We start from the raw sequence: 16,394 nt of genomic DNA, 5'->3' as shown, positions 1-16,394 counted from the left end.
GCTGCTGTATTTGAATATTTGGCTTAGATCCTTTAACAGACTTTCCTGGAGAGTGTTGCAGGTTTTGTACCTTTGTTTCTTCTAGTCATCATGTGATTGTCAGGTTCTTTTATAATTAATACTACAGTCCAGAGTGAGCCTCCTCATACTGAATTGGCTTTGTGCAGTCTTGGCATGGTTTTTCACAACACATAAAAATGAGCTTGCAAAGCCCTATGCCGCAGCAAGTTATTTTCGTCCCTTTTAATCTGTTAGATCCTGATCTGTAGGGTTCCCTAAATCCCATTGATTTCTCTAGAATTAGGCTCCTGAAGTCCTTTGAGAGCCTGGGTCTGGCTGATCTTGTGCTATAAAACAGGAATGAACCCACTTTCTCAAAGCGCTCTAAGGATAAATGTGTTGAAGATTACCAATGTTCTTATTTGGTGGCAGTGAAGGCCACGGAAATACCAAAAATAGATTTAAAAGGGACGAAAATAACTTGCTGCCTGGAGGGTATAGAAACTCTGAGCTGTTGCTGTGCGGCTTGGCTGAATCAATTCTCCAAGAAGGCTTCAGGCAGTCTATACTTCTTTAGCAGAAAAGGCCAGAGGGTTGCAACTGGACACGGCGGCTCAGGAAGAGGGAGAGCGGCTTTTCCATGCACAGGGGGTCGACCAGTCATTGCTTATGCGAGTGGCTGACTCAGTCCTTTGCACGAGAGGGGATCCTCACAAGCTGCTGCTGTGGGATCCAGCATTGGCCGCTTAGTGTCAGGGAAGCAGGTGGGAGTCGGAGATACTGAGCTCTTTGTACAAATCCCTTCCATCTTCCCCTGTAGAAGAAATATTACTTGAGATCACAGCCATGAAATGCATCTCTCTCCGGAATGGATCTGTAGAAAGACACGTTGGTCTTGGTCAGCTGTTTTCTGGGTGTAATCAGCCATTCCTGCTGACCACAGTGACAGAAATTTGCTTTTAGTACTGCAGTTATCTGTGTGCCCAGGAAGAGTCAATCACAGCATCTATTCCTGCGTGTGCATGCATCATTAACAGAACTGTGAATTAATTTCTAGCAACAGACTACACTCTCCTTTAGACTGAATTTCTACCCTGCCATTGAGACGCTTTTGAATGCTTATTGCATTCTTGTGGTTTATAGGTATCAAGTCACTGGCTAAGAGGGGATAGACAACATTGAAAATCCCAGAATGAGCTTGCTGAGTTTTGAGTTTCAGGAGAAAATTATAAGTTGAGCATGTTTGGTTTGTAACAATCAAGAACTCTGAAACTTGCATGTTTTCACATACTTATGACTATAAATTACCCCTTACAATTGGTAAGTGGGGACACACGCGTCTGTAATGGATAGCCCAACTTGTCCAAATACAAGTGCTTCCACTACTGTAAAACAAAAAAACAAAACCAAAAAAAACCCAAAAAACAGTCAGTAGTCTTAGTTAGGCTAACCTCAGAAGTCAATAAGACAAAATAGTTCTGTGTACAATGTTTTCTTATAGATAGGTTGCTTCATTTTGGGTTAAAGTAGATTAACACTCTGATACTGGGTTGCGGATTAGCAGCCCAGCTTAAGGCAGAATTTATCAGGTTGCCTCTTGTGGAGACAGGTCAGGTAGTCCGTCTTTTTCCCTTTCTACTTGCCCTTAGCAGATCTGTGGAGATTGTCTTGCCTTCCTGTTATCTGGCACGATAGGTGACAGATGCAGGAGAGCCAAAGCAGGCGCTCCAAAGTATCCTATGACATGAAGGAAGAAGGTGACCTCTAATCACTGTGCAGAGGGAAGAGGGGCTGTTTTCCTAATATATTTCTTCCCTGGCAGCTGAAGATTTTTTTCAGCATGGGTGATGAGAGCAGTTTCTTCTTGCTGAATGAACAAAAATATTAATCTTCCAGAGCAGCGGCAAGAAGAACGTCCATCCTCCGAACCTACCTGCAAGCAGAAGGCTCTGCAACATTGTTTGGCATTGCAGCTTTGTGAGTCAGTTGCACACTTTGCGTTAAAACCTTATTTACTACAGTTCTACTCACCTGTGATAACCAACAGTAACTTAAGTTTGTATAAAATACGGTTGTAGGAACTATTGCATTACTCTGAGCACACAGCTCCCACAAAATCATAGAATCATAGAATAACCAGGTTAGAAGAGAACCATCGGATCATCAAGTCCAACCATTCCTATCAAACACTAAACCATGCCCCTTAGCACCTCGTCCACCCGTGCCTTAAACACCTCCAGGGAAGGTGACTCAACCACCTCCCTGGGCAGCCTGTTCCAGTGCCCAATGACCCTTTCCGGGAAAAATTTTTTCCTAATGTCCAGCCTGAACCTCCCCTGGGGGAGCTTGAGGCCATTCCCTCTTGTCCTGTCCCCTGTCACTTGGGAGAAGCGGCCAGCACCCTCCTCTCTACAACCTCCTTTCAGGTAGTCATAGAGAGCAATGAGGTCTCCCCTCAGCCTTCTCTTCTCAAGGCTAAACAACCCCTGTCATTCTAAGAGAAGCTGGTCAGTGGAAAAGGGGAGCAAATGACTTGTGATCACCTGTATTTTGGTGGCTAACCAAGATATCACTGCCAGCTAGTGGACTTTGATAAGGAGTTTGCAGAAATCATTGCTTTGCAAATGGGAGGTCTAGGTGTTATGCACTTGAGAAGTCAACTTTGGAATGACTTGCATGGGACTGTTTTGCTACATGGTAACAGAATTATCACTCAACAACTGTTTTTGTTTTAACAAGAAAGTAATTGAAGTGACTATGGTCCCTTTGAATTCTTACTTTTAGATTACAACAAGTAAGATTCTGATTAATTTAGCGGCAGGGCATCAGTGGCTATTAACAGCTTAACATGAGGCCCTGGTAGATTGATAAGGAGCTAAAAAGGCTCTGAATCACATATTAACAATCTGGCCACAGTATAATTGAGGCTCATGTTGGGTAATTCTCAGCGTGGTTGATAGGCAACATAACAGCAGCAGCTATTTATCTTTCAAAAGGGCACTTAAATTATTCAGAATAATAGTTGATAGTCATCAGTACTTATAAGCCACAGTCCAGTTATTCTAGGCATGGATGACAAGCTTTAATTCAGTTAGCTTAAGTACAGCACTGGACTCTGTGTGGGCAAACTCACTTGTGTCTATAAGCAATGTTTCAGGTGAGGTCTCCAGCCTATGATAAGATCCATCTTCTGTGGTCCAAGCATGAATGTTGTATGAATAAACTAGGATGCACCTAGCTTGTGTGGGACAACGAAACCAACAACTGGGTAGATGTTTCACGTAGCGCTTGGTTATATATAGTTTTATCTCCACGGACCAAAAGGGAAGGCAAAACCTGCAATTCTAACCAGTAGAATTACCTTTATTTATCTGTTTGCTTAAATCTGCTGTGGTTTCAGGAGATATGAGCAATACTCTGGTGAATGTGTCTCTAACTAGTTATATATGTTGTGGAACATTCAAGCCAAATAAGACCACAAGTTTATGAACCATTAAATGTGCAGACGGAGTCGGTAACCACTGAGTTTCTCCTCTAGTTCTTTCTTATTGTAGCATTAACAATTCTGAGCTAGTCACACAGTGGGATGTAGCTCAAATTAATTAGCTGAATTGTTATCTAAGAGCAATAAGATTTAATAGCAATAAGATTTGATGCCACTTAATATTTCAGTGCAAACATGGCAGGCAGGTTAATGCATTTAAATACGATTGACTTGCCTTTTCTAGTGGTGCATCTTAACTCCTGTTTGGGCTGTCTTTAGCACTCGTGCTCAATTACTTCTGCCATTAGTAGCGATCTGATCTGCTGTTAGCTCTGATAAAGTGTACAGCACAGTCATGTCCATAGCCCTCTCCTTCAGTGATGACCATCCTGTGGTAAGGATACTGAAATGCAATTTAAAGGAGGAAGGAGGACACCCACCCACTAAGTTTTGCACATAATTAAGTCACTTTAATGATGGGAGACTTGATTACGATTTGGAATTTACCAGCCAAAAGCTCCAATGGTAGCTTGCAGCCTGTGATGGTGTTGGGCTGTGCTCATACATGCTGCACAGTGGTCAAGCAGTTGTTTTGGGTTGTGGAAGGGCACGAAGTGGAAGGTGTTGACTATTCTTAGCATCCTGTGCCTGAGAAAAGTCATTGAGTTTACTTATGCACCTCTTGGTTTTGTTTTCTTTCCCCCCTTTCTTCCTGCTTGCTTCCTCCCCCCCTTCCCCCTTGTGTAGCAGCCCTTCTGGCTTTGTTGTAAGCGTGGTTTGTAATCATTGTACACATCCCAGATGGTTCATGAAAACTCTTTGAAATGCCATCTGCCAGGCGTGTGTCCAGCCGGCAGCCTGTCATTCTGCTACAAGAAAAATGAAGGCGGGTTTTCCCTTCCCCCTGCCTTTCTGAATTGCATTCAGTAACACTTGCTCAGATGTGAAGCGGGATAACAGCCTGAACATCTGCAAGCAATCTTTGCTCCAGACAACAACATGGAAAGTTGTTGGGTTTTTTGCCTTCACCCAGATAAGATATCCTAACCAGTGTAGTTTTTATTTTCCCTCTGTTGCTGAGGACCAATGCAAGGTGACAAATGTTATCTCTGTGATGCAATGTTTTTCTTTTATGCAGCAGCTTGATGTTTCTGATGCATTCAGCATGTGTTGCAGGCAATCTCACTGATAGCAAGCACATCTGCGATTTTTCGACTTGAACATATTCAGGAAATTAAGAACACTGAGATAAAACAAATAGATCCATTAAAATGGCTCAGAGGAATTATGGCAGAGATATAATTGTCATATCAAATAGGCAGCCAGCACCGGTAAACTGCTGACTGTGATTTCACAGCTATGAAAATTCAGAAATAAAAAAAGAAAAAGATTAATAAACACTCGCTATGGGAAGATTTAGATAAAGAAAAGAAAGCAGCTTTAAAAGATAAAATAAAATGAATCCTGAAGTTCCCTGATCTTTGTGTCTCATGAATGTGTGTTGTCAGTTACTGGGAAGAAGTACATCCCGATCTTTGTCATTTGGCTCTCATGCTGCGTGGCTCAGGGTGAAGTTTCACTGATGCACTGGATGAGGAGCACTACAGAGTCTAATTCTCACTTCCATTGTGCTGCAGGCATGGCACAGCTACAGTGCATCCCTGGACATAGACTTACTGCTGAGGCTTTTTGTTCTTCTTCCTTCCCTCTCACGGAGTTGGCATACAGGAGCCTGGCCACTGTGCTCTTGTGAGGGTCTTCACTGCCTGAACATCTACAGCAGTGTTGGTGCTCAGGGAGCAGATGCTGTGACCCGTCATCCCCGATGCTGGATGTGTGCACGCCTCTTGTGTGCCAGGGAGGGACCTGCATAAGCATTGCCTGCTCAGTTTCGTTGCCTGCCTTTAGGTGGAAATTCAGGCATTTGGGTAGAGAGGGGCATGTGAAGCAGTTCCAGGATTCCTTTGGTCTAGGTCTCTGAAAGACATCTGTCCTCAGTTACAAACAGCTCAATAAAAGTTGTTGTAGTCTTACTGTGAAGAATCAAGAATACAAAGCACGCAAAATTGAATCCTTTCAAATAGGCAAGAGCAATTCTGCTAGTAGGATGAAGATATCCATCATAATTTCCTTCCTTTTTTTTTGCTCTTCCTCCCCCAGCCTTCACTCATTCACACAGCTCCAAGAGAAGGAATGATAGAAAAAGCACAGGAATTTATAGACTATCTGAAGGCTGATGGTAAATAATAAAAGAAAGAGAGGTTATTTTGAAACAAGGAATGGAGGATGTTACAGAAAATGAATGTCTATCAAGGAAATTAATCTAGTGATAGTCTTTCAAGGGTGTCACTGTCAAGACTGACCTCTTGAGCATTCTCTCAGATGAATAGGGTATAAGCAGAATTTCCGCTTCCCTAGTACTTGAGGAAAACATTTGACAGATGCAGGCATGGTAAATTTATGCTCCTTCAACTCTGGAAGCTGGAATCATCCCAATTAGTTTCCTGAAGTTCAGCTTCTTTATGCTTTCTTCAGTCCTTTTATAGAGGGTTTAAGAAATTGTATGCACTGAGAGGGCACTGCCCAGGGGCCAGAGGAGTCCTGCAGAAGTGAAAAATTGTGCTTCATTAAACATCAGGCATGTTTTCCACGTCTAAAGTTATTCCTAAGCCACCAGATTGGTTGCGGCCACAACACTCAGGTACCTCCAACTCTCTGATGCTGCCCTTTCTTCTACAGTTCAGTTGTCTGTGCCATCTGCAAATTTACCATTTACATTTAATCTTGGATGTACGGAGCCCAGCCTTCCTGTAGCCTCTGGAGTTACAGAAAATAAAGGCTGTTGAACAGAAATTGATCCTAATCAATTAAGCTGTGCTCAGTGACATAAAATGCAGTGGCCCAAGATGTCTTATCAAAAAGGCATGAAATGACTCATCTTACATCACACTTCGAAGGGCTGTAAATTAGTCAGAAGGGAGAATAGTTTCAGAGCTGGCAGAGTAGCAGTGATCAGAGCCCTGTTCTGCATGGGTACTGCTTAAATTGTGAAGTACTGGAGATTCAGTATGAATTATTACTCAAAAGTATTTCTTTTGAGTGGAATGTGGAATGAGCTTACAGGTGAACTTCTGTGAGGAGTTCTCACTGTCTCTTTAGTAAGCTCGTGTGAACAGTGCATCACTACTGTCTCATGGTACATTTCAATACTGAATAAAAGTAATAGCATGAATAGAGATAACACAATAATAAGAAATTAAGATGAAAAGGTGATTTATGATGCCAAAAAATATTTAGTGAGATGGAGTAATTGAAGCTAGAAAGAAGTTACCTTATCTGAGAACGTGGATAGCGATTTTAGTGAAGTTGGAAGTATGAGAGACTGTGCTAATGGCAGGAAGGTAATTGCTGGCACATTCACAGATACGAGACTCTTCCAGCTGTGTTTCTGCATGTGATATGAGAGATATTTTTGCCAGTGTCTTTCTGGGATTATCAAAAATATTGCTGTTGGGTAGAACAACAGGTATTGCCAGCTCAGCCTGTGATCTGTGTCTTGATTTTAACCTCTAACTGAACTCTTGACACTGCTTTCTGTGTAGCTCACCATATTGTATTTTAGATACTGTTAGAACTTTGTGGTCATTTTTTATTGCCCTTTTTAATTCTTCATAAAGAAAAAATTATGTTAACGTGCTGTTTTTTTCTTTCAGGCACAACACGCCCTCCAAGAGAAGGAGAAGTGCCTGGTGTGGACTATAACTTTCTGACTGTGGAGGAGTTTCTGGAGTTAGAGCGAAGTGGAACCCTTTTGGAAGTAGGAACTTATGAAGGTAGGGACCCACGGACAGTGAAAAAGTACTTCAAATAACCAGACTTGCATCAGCTTTCCTCGAGTTAAATAGCTCAAATTAGGACCTCACTTTTCATCCTAGTGCTCTGCCTCCCTTTTCTCTGTGTACCCTGAGAGAGGAAATCCCAATATTGCTGTGCTTTTGTCTCTTCCCTTCAAGACAGCTACCTCAAAATATTAACATCAGAAGGTCAGGAAAATCCAGTATGAAATTTGGTAGCCAGATTCTGAGGGAAGACAGCGTGGCAGCAAATGAAACTGTGTCTTTTCTTTGCATCTGCCATAGCCGGGCTCCTTGTTCACTTTGCCCTCCCTCCTGCTGTCTCCCTCTCCCTTCCTTTTCTCTAAGTACATATCCTTCATCACCCAATTGTGTCTCACTGTCCAGCTACATGATGCACTGCTTTTGGCCTTTCATTTTCTTCTTTATTCTTGGATAATTACTTGGAACTTGGGTCATTGTGTTCATCCTTTTTAAAGCACAGCTTTACAAACAACAGGCTGAGACAGCCAGGGGGCACTGAAATGGCATTGAAATGTCACTGGGGTGAGAGCAGGAAAAAGATAGCTTTGACTTTCAAGAAAATGCAAGGCAAATTGGCCATATTTAGGTACACAATAGGATTTGTGTAACTAAACTTGCAGTCCGTATCTCCTTTAAATTGAAAACCCTTAGAAGATTCTAATATACGTCTTGAGAAGGCAAGGAAAAGAAATATGTTATAGGTTTGAATTCCTTCCAGTGTATTTCAGGTCTTTCATGCCATGTGTCCATTTGCAAGAAGTTAAACATTGTAGAATCACCAGGTTGGAAAAGGCCCACCAGATCATCGAGTCCAACCATTCCTATCAAACACTAAACCATCCTCCTTAGCACCTCATCCACCTGTCCCTTTAACACCTCCAGGGAAGGTGACTCAACCACCTCCCTGGGCAGCCTGGGCAACTGTTCCAGTGAAATATGTCTTGTTCTAACTGGCAAAAGCCTTATTCTTGCAGCCATTACTAAGAAGCATGAAATACATTTATTAATAGGAACTACATCCGAATAGCTGATAGTTTTAGAAAAGTATTCATCAAAGATGAACAAAAAAGATTGTGATGTGTGGTTTAAGTTTTCAAGCTCTAAAATACATCCTGAAACACTGTTTAGACAACTACTTTAAAAATTCCCTGTAAGGTCACCTTTAAACCTTCCACTTATTCCCAACTGCAGACAATCACAGTGTCAAACTCAGTTTGCACGAAGATGCTAAATGTATAATTTGGTTTCACTCTTCCATTTCTCTGAGCTGATTAGCTCCATCAGCAACAACACTAATGTTCCAGGAGCAGCACTTCTCCAAAATGAGCTTTTTCCTCTCTGTGTTTCTAATTATAACACTAAATTAGTTTTCTTTGTTGTGGTGCTTGAAATAGATCAGCTGTACTGCCTTGCCAATGCTGCCTGATCGTGTTTGTTCTGGTGACCTTTCTACTTGGAAAGACAAAATAGGCAACTGGTCTGGCTCCTGGAATATGGTGGGAATGAATTTTCAGGAAATGCTGTTCCCATCCGGGATAGCTCTAATGTGGTTGTTTTGTTGCATATGTGTTTGCATGCAGTAGCACCAAAATTATGTAGATTTTGTAGGTTGCTCTTTTGAGCTGCTGAAGAGGAGGATGATTTCTCATAAGCTTAATGTGTATTTCATTTCTGAGGGTGATAGAAATGTCTGAAGTTTAAAGAAATAATTTATCAGAAGTGCTGAGAAGCTTCTTTCCCTGCTGACATCAGTGACGCTGGTGCATCGTGGTTCTGCAGAGCTGGCCCATGGAAAGAAAAATCAATAAAAATAAAGCAAATAATGATGATGCATGTGGGCATATATGCATCAAGACACATTACTATTTGATTGTAATGTGAAATAAATAAAGTTCATTTTTCACTTGCAGCCTCAAGAAATGATTTTGCTGCCTTCTGAGATTTCTTTAATGGCTTTGTTGTATTTTTTTTTAAAATCTTATTTTACAACTGTATTGATCAAGACAGTGTTGATCTTGATTAGATCTTGGAAGATGGTGTGATTCAGACTCAATGCTGCAGTCACCAGCATTTTTATCTACAAAAAACCCAAAACAGTTTGCCAGAAAGCCCAGACCACAAAGTTAGACAGACTTATAATGTCCATGTCTTTGTTACTGCACAGCTTTATAGTCCTAGGTTATTTTAATAATAATATTATGCTGCATTTTGCCTGTTTGTTATTTTGGTTTTTTTAAATGTACCACCATGATGAAGTTGATTGTATTTTTGACCTTGCCAGCAGTGGCTCATTCTAACGTATCTAAGCTAGAGAGATGGAGCCCTACAAAAGGAAATAATCTTCTGTTTCTCTAATATTATATCCTATAATAAAATAATACCTTTAATTCATTGCTTTTATTATTAATAATGCTACCTATTGTACTGAGTAGGAATCAAACAACTGCAAAGATAGGGTTGCTTTTTATTACAATGTAGTTGGGTAGTTTAGAAAAGAGGGAAGGGAAATGCTATGAAATGGAGGGTAGTGGTGATGAATGGGGAAGTGTTTGTGTGCCTGGAAGCCACAAGCTCGGGTGGCTCAAGCAGGATGGTGGTTTGAGGTCCTAAGGTCCCTTGTGTTATTTAATTTCTAAACATCTGCTTCAGCAGGCCAGGGGGTGGATGGATGTTTGCTTGGTATTTGTGATCTGAACAATCAAGGTAAGTTTTAGTTTTGCTGGATGACAGTTGTTTGCCTCTTGTAGGCATGAAGCCACACAGATACAGCTCTGTTGTTGAGAAAAAACTTGTGGGAGAAGATGTAACACAAGCACCTGTTTAGTAACAGTTACTGAAGAAATCTTCTGGGGACAAAGATTAGAAAACAGGGAGCCATCAGAAGAAGGATGATATAGAGGACTTTGATGCCAATATGAATACTATTGATTTGGAAAGAATAAAGAAAAAGCAGAAGAGAACAGTTGGAAACCATAAAAGAGTAGGAGAGTATTGGGTTTTGAAAGAAAAACCTGGATTTTGAAAGCTCTCTAATTGCAAAGAGAGAAACTGCAAGCTGAATAGGACAAAACCAGTACCACCTCCCTACTGGGCTGCATAATGCCATGGCTGTTTCTTCTGGTGCCCTGCAAATAGGTTCCTCTGTGCAGTTTTTGAATCACATCCTGGTGAAGGCAGAGCAGGCAGTGCAGCTGCTTTTCTGGTCCCCCATCACCTCTTTGGTGTGTTCCATACCCAAAATACTCCAAAAAATCAGGTGTGTCTTGATGGGAGGGAGCATTTGCAAGCATTAATCCCTGAATTCCAGTTTTATCATGCTGATTTTCCACCATAAAGCTGGAAACTCTTTTTTTCCCTCCCCCAACAGAAGCTGCGCATTGATCACGTGAATCCGGGAGCTGGAGCTAAAATCCCAGAGTACCTGCCCTAAGCTGTGATGCTGCACCAGCACTGGTGCGTTTTGTACCACATTTATGCTGGTGAAGCTGCACGCAACGTGCTCGAGCCAGCTAATAATTCCCATTGACAATACTCATCAGGAAGGAAAAATCTTTTTAGATGCACAAGTAGTCCTTCTGGTGGTTAGGAAACCATGATAATTGTATTCTCGGGCATTTATTGATTGATCCTTCAGGGCATAAAATACTGATGGATGCATGGGAGTAATTGTGTTGGTTACTAATTATTTAGCAATTACTTCTGCATTTGAATTGTGGGCTCTCGTGGGGACCCCAAGGGAAGACTGTTTTGAGCAGAACCACAGCTTCTGGATTTGATTCCCATTTCTTCCCCAGCTGCTGAGTGGCCCTGGGCAAATCAGGTAACTGCGCTGTACTTCAGGTTACTAGCCTGGAGAATATTAAAACAACACTTCTCTCCTCATTAATATTTCAGGAGATACCCTGTGCCTGCAGTTATCTCCTGTTGCAGATAGGAAGGAGAGAGCAGATGTGGTGGTATTTCAGAGAGCTGTGCTGAATGTAACGGTGGAGATAGGAGCTGTGCAGAGGTGCATGGGAATATCAGCATGGTGACTGACTTTGGAATGGAGATGGCTGTGTCGACTGGGTCTGGCAAGGCTGTATTAATGAATGCCTGCCCAGCACTTAGTGATCCTTGAAAGAAAAAGTGCTGCACTTTATAACATGTGAAGGGTTATTACATTATAGAGTATTATTGTCAAGGCATCATCTTTCATTCTCAGGACAAGCGTTATGTGATTGCCAAGAGATGTAATAAGTAATCTGCATTAGTCTCATGACTAAGATGTAATGGGGTGACTTGCTAACGTTTTTAAAGTGTATAAAACTAGCTACTGTAGACAGGGTCTCCGATTGTTGTACTTAATGAGTGTAATAAATTACCTTAATAGTGCAGTTAGATTTTCAGCTGGAGAGGTGTATTCAGCAGCATGCTTCAAATCAAGATGCCTATAGCCTAATTTATCTCATGTTCTAGCTCTCCTTGGGTTTCTCTGCAGCCGCCCCTCTCCCCCAGCTGCTGTAGCAAAATGTCTTAGTTTCCTATGCTTCTCCTCTGGTGGCTTCACAGCCTGTGGGTCTCACCACAGGCATGAACGCTGTGCTTGTGGCTTGCAGAACATGACAGGAAGATTGGGCAAGTAAGGGTGGCAGATGCTGGGGATGCCCATGCAGTGGAATAACATGTTCCGCTTAATAAGATAAGATCCGCTTATTATGTCTTCATACTACAGATTGACTCAATAAATCATAATTACAGTGTATCATGGCAAATACCCACTTATTAGTTCCTGTTCCAACTTTGGCTTTTATACTTTGTCCTCTTTTTTTTATTGTTATTATATTTTAAATCACCAATAAAAAGAAGTTCCTGCGTATGTGCAGGACTATCAGTGTTCAGCCTGCATGCTGCTGAACTGAAGGGTTATTTGATAACAATGCATCATTCTACAAATAGCTGAAGTAGGAGCTGAGTAACTCTAGAAGCAAATATTCAAATATCTGATAGGATTTTAGAGTGGCTTTGAATTTCCTGTGGAATTTCTGATTGGCTTCTCTCATGCACTTTGGATAAGAAGTTTTCCAATGTGAGCTCTGTCTGAAATTATTCATTAGCAGTCCTGCTTTTCACTGTTTCTTGGTGTATCTTAAAACACAAACCTTGAGGGAAGAGGTTATCCCCAAATACCTCTGGCAAAAAAAGGGATATGGTGAGTTGGTTGTTCTTTTCCTAAGTTAGATTTCTGGTTGTTTTAAAGAATTACTTATTTTCTAACCACAGTCTGATGTATTGACGGCTGTCGTTCATAGTCCATTGATAGATTTCATCCAGCCGCATTTGGCATTGTTTCCTGGTGCTGGATGTGCTCAGGATTATCTCTGGCATTGCCTGCTCCTCACTGCTGTTCCCAGCTCCCTTTGCAGCCAGGCAGTCCTTCTGCTCTGCAAGCCGTGGCATTTTGCTGCAGCTGCAGAGCTGGCCCCACACCGCAAGCTCTGTCCATACACCCACCGCCTTCTGGAGATGCAAAGTGTTAATGGGACACATCCTCCTGGTGGGAGTATGTATATAGATATTGAAGTATTTGCTAGAAGAAGAGTTACATATTACAGTGGCTTAACATAGCATTTTCTTGCTTCCTGCAGCCTTGTTCTAGGCAGGGTGTGTTCCAGCTGCTTCTTCTGTGTTCTTTGTATAAGCTATACACAGGCACTTGCTCATTTGTGTTCCCTGGTAATTTTTTTTGAAGTATTTGCATGTGGATATAACAATTGCTGTAATACAACCGGGCTCCGGAAACACCCTGAGCTTCCACAGCCATCTCATGCCCCATGCAACACTAATTATGTGTTACTTTAAGCATCTTTGCTTTGTTTGGGCTTGTTATAAGTTTTTCCATGCATAAAATGTGCTTGGACATAGCTGTACATAAGCGTTAGCAAGAGCATGTGGCAATACCTAGTGATATCTAAACACAGGAGAAATCCGAATAAATGAGACTGATTTGATCTGTAGGTGACTTTCTGCTGTGCTGTCATTGCCTGTAAGGATCCTAATTGGTGTCTATGTTAAATTTCAGACATAAATTGAAGTGTGTGTATATTGCAAAATTTTGACTAATTTGACAAGAAATTCAGGCTGATCTTTCCGTTAACCACACCATTAATAACTGCAAAAATTGCCAGAGAATCTTCTATTTTAAGCAAATTTGGTTTGCAAATATTGCAGGTTAATTTATCTGAGATCTCTTTTGCTGCCTGTGTTTTGCTTCCGTTCCAGATGCTGTATCTGCAGCCGCATCCCGGTTGCCTGGATACTCTGAATTTCCTCAGGGCAATTGCTAATCAATGTGCAGTCGCAGCTAGGTGAATCCCACAGACAGCAGCCAGATCTGTCATCTAAATGTAGAAATCTGTAGCAGAATGTGGTCTGGGAAGAGAACAGACAAAACACTGTAGCAGGAGCTCGGCTCCAGGAATCAATTCATTCTGTGCTAATCAAACACAAGCACTCTTGCTGGATTAGATAAGCAGAGGCTCTTCTGCTAAAATTAAGGGTCAATTGTTTTGCTTCTTTTACAGTGCAGAGAAGAAGGGCTGCATCTCAGAAAATAAGACAATTACATTCATAATTACATTCCAAGTCTTTGTGTCAAGACCTTGCTTAATTTGGCTGCTTATCTCCAAGTCTCTTTCCCAAAATACCCATTTACATGAATACAGTAGCCTACGAACTGCTTTTTAAAAACACGAGATGTTAATGGAGTCCTTGTTAACACAGAGTGGTAGCTTTGAAGATCAGATGCACTTCTCCTGGACGCAGAGTCCTCTGTGCTACACGGCGGCTTTTGAGTTGCTTGGGTTTTTTTATAATGGCAAAATTATGCCTCACAGTGGGCGTCAGTAAATTCAGAACTGCGAGAGCTCTGCTTGCTACTTTCCTGAGAGGCAAATGCATTGCTGGTCCCAGGCCTAAATCTCTTCACAGCAGAAAAGCAAGGCAAATTCTCCTCCCCAGAGGAAGAGAATAGCTGCAGCAATGCCAACACCTGCAGATTAAAGTGACTGAAATATACGGTTTGGGACCAGAAACTGATGTTTTACCATTAGGATTAATGCTGAAGCTCATGCTTGACCCTGCACACAGCTCCCCTACCTTCTTTCCTCTTTCAGTGTCAGCTCTGCAGCCCTGTCCCACCCCAGCAGCCTCCATGATCTCAGCTTCCCTCTCAGCAAGGTTAAACATCTACTTTCCAATCTTTTTCCACCTTTGACCCTTTCGGGTTGCATTCTTGTAGTTCTTTTGAAATGTGCATTTCTACCCATTCCAGAAACAGCATTTTGGGTGGATGAAATCCTTTCAGCTGTAATTGAATGGTGATTGACAAGTGGTTTTAGGGATTGGATTCATAGTTATTTTACTTAACGGTAGCTAATTGGTGTATTTTTGCGAATTATATTTCAAATTCCAGATCACACACACACACAAAAAATCTTATCTGTGAATTTACAGCCCATCAGAGGAATATTTAATAAGAATGGGTTTTAGTTTGAAATAAAATAAGTTTTCCATTACCACTAGCTTCCTAAACTGTCAAAAGAAAGTTCTCTTGGCTGACAGCATTGCTTTAATTCGTAAGCTGCAGGACGGGGTAGAAGCTGCTGCAGATTGCTTTCATTGATTATGATCACTGCTTGAATTGGCAGAGGAAGAAGCGTTATGATGTTGAGAACATGTCTTATTGTTGTGATTAGCTGTTACCAAAGTCTAATTACTGTGCATGATGCTAAAATGTGTAAGCTGCTGACACTTGGAGATAAGGAGATGAAAAGAAATCAACTCGTTCCGAAGAGCTGTTCTGGGTTTTTTTCATTGTTATTGTTATTTTTCTGCACTCTCCTGAGTGGTGCTTTAGAGTGCATGGATTAAGTCATGGGTTTGCCTGTAAAAGTTGCCGTCAAACTTGTGTCGTCGTTAAATAAGCATTAGGCACCAAGGGACTAAATAAAAGAAGGGTTAGTGAAAGGTGATGACAAGGAATTCATTGAGTTAATGGTATGAGCATCTGCTGAGTGAATACATTGTTATTAGCTATTAATTTGGTTGCTGTAGACAGGATCCAAATGTGATTGAGAAGAGGGTAAAACTTAGGAGACCCATTCCCATAGGAATCAGGCATAGGAAAGTGCCATTTCTGCCATGTTGTTTGCTTCAGAACTGGCCTTTCCACAGACAAGTAGAGGTTTTTCACTCTCTTCATCAAGAAATCTCCTTCGCACAGGAGAGAGGCAACTCTGTTCCAGCTTTGGGACATCTCATTAGGGACACAGTCCTCAGAAGTCCTGCAGAGCTTCACCTGAGCTGAGGGGGAGCTCAGCGCCCCAAGGAGTTGTGCCATAGCCACTATGCTGACTTCAGAAAATGTTTTGGGATCCTCTGGGATGACAGATGCTTGTGTATGCACATGTAACGTGCTGTTAATAATTAGAGCTGATTGGATATTCAGTACAAATTACACTGGATATGAAGTAGCCCCTTCTTTAGTCTTACAAGTGGCGCACAAAACACTGTTAAAGCATATTTTTAAATGTATGTTTTTTCATAAACATTGACAGATTTAATTTGAACTAATAATGTCGAGTCTGAGTGTTTTAAAACTCTTGCTGGGCTGTTCACTCTCTGTTATTAATGGTGCACGTTTGGATTTCTGAGTCACAGGGTAAATATTTTCTCTTGTGAATTTCCAGGATTAAACATAAGTTTTGATGATCATTTTAAGTGCCAGTCCCTTCCTAATGTGTCTGCCCCCACGCCCGGGCCCGCGTGCCTTATCTTCAAAAAGATGTGCTTGGAGAAGAGCAATAGGTGTGACTGCATCCAGGAAACACGAGGGAAAGAGAGTATTTCCATTTTCTCTTGTTCTCTGTGTCTCCTGGAAGCAGAGTCAGAGCTTTCTTTTGCAGTTGTTCATCATGAGCTGAGTCGTTTGCCAAACCAGTTGTCCTTGTGTGAATCTGAAAGAAGAGCTGTGATTTTTTTTTTTTTTTTTT

The 16,394-nt window shown here is 41.5% G+C and overlaps 1 protein-coding gene across 24 annotated transcripts in view; it reads left to right on the top strand.

Moving 5' to 3' along the window:
- The window catches only part of MAGI1 (membrane associated guanylate kinase, WW and PDZ domain containing 1), a 353,601-nt gene that overhangs the window by 255,208 nt on the left and 81,999 nt on the right, over nucleotides 1-16,394 (top strand). For all 24 annotated transcript variants that reach the window (XM_069865461.1, XM_069865453.1, XM_069865466.1 and 21 more), the window contains exon 3: nucleotides 7,198-7,317. In XM_069865461.1, the coding sequence (XP_069721562.1) occupies nucleotides 7,198-7,317 (120 nt within the window). The remainder of the gene's footprint in view (nucleotides 1-7,197; nucleotides 7,318-16,394) is intronic.

This window comes from Phaenicophaeus curvirostris, chromosome 11 (genome assembly GCF_032191515.1).
Source record: "Phaenicophaeus curvirostris isolate KB17595 chromosome 11, BPBGC_Pcur_1.0, whole genome shotgun sequence".
In the NCBI taxonomy this organism is placed as follows: domain Eukaryota; kingdom Metazoa; phylum Chordata; class Aves; order Cuculiformes; family Cuculidae; genus Phaenicophaeus; species Phaenicophaeus curvirostris.
The sequence above is the reverse complement of the archived record's forward strand: the minus strand, read 5'-3'. Positions and strand labels throughout refer to the sequence as shown.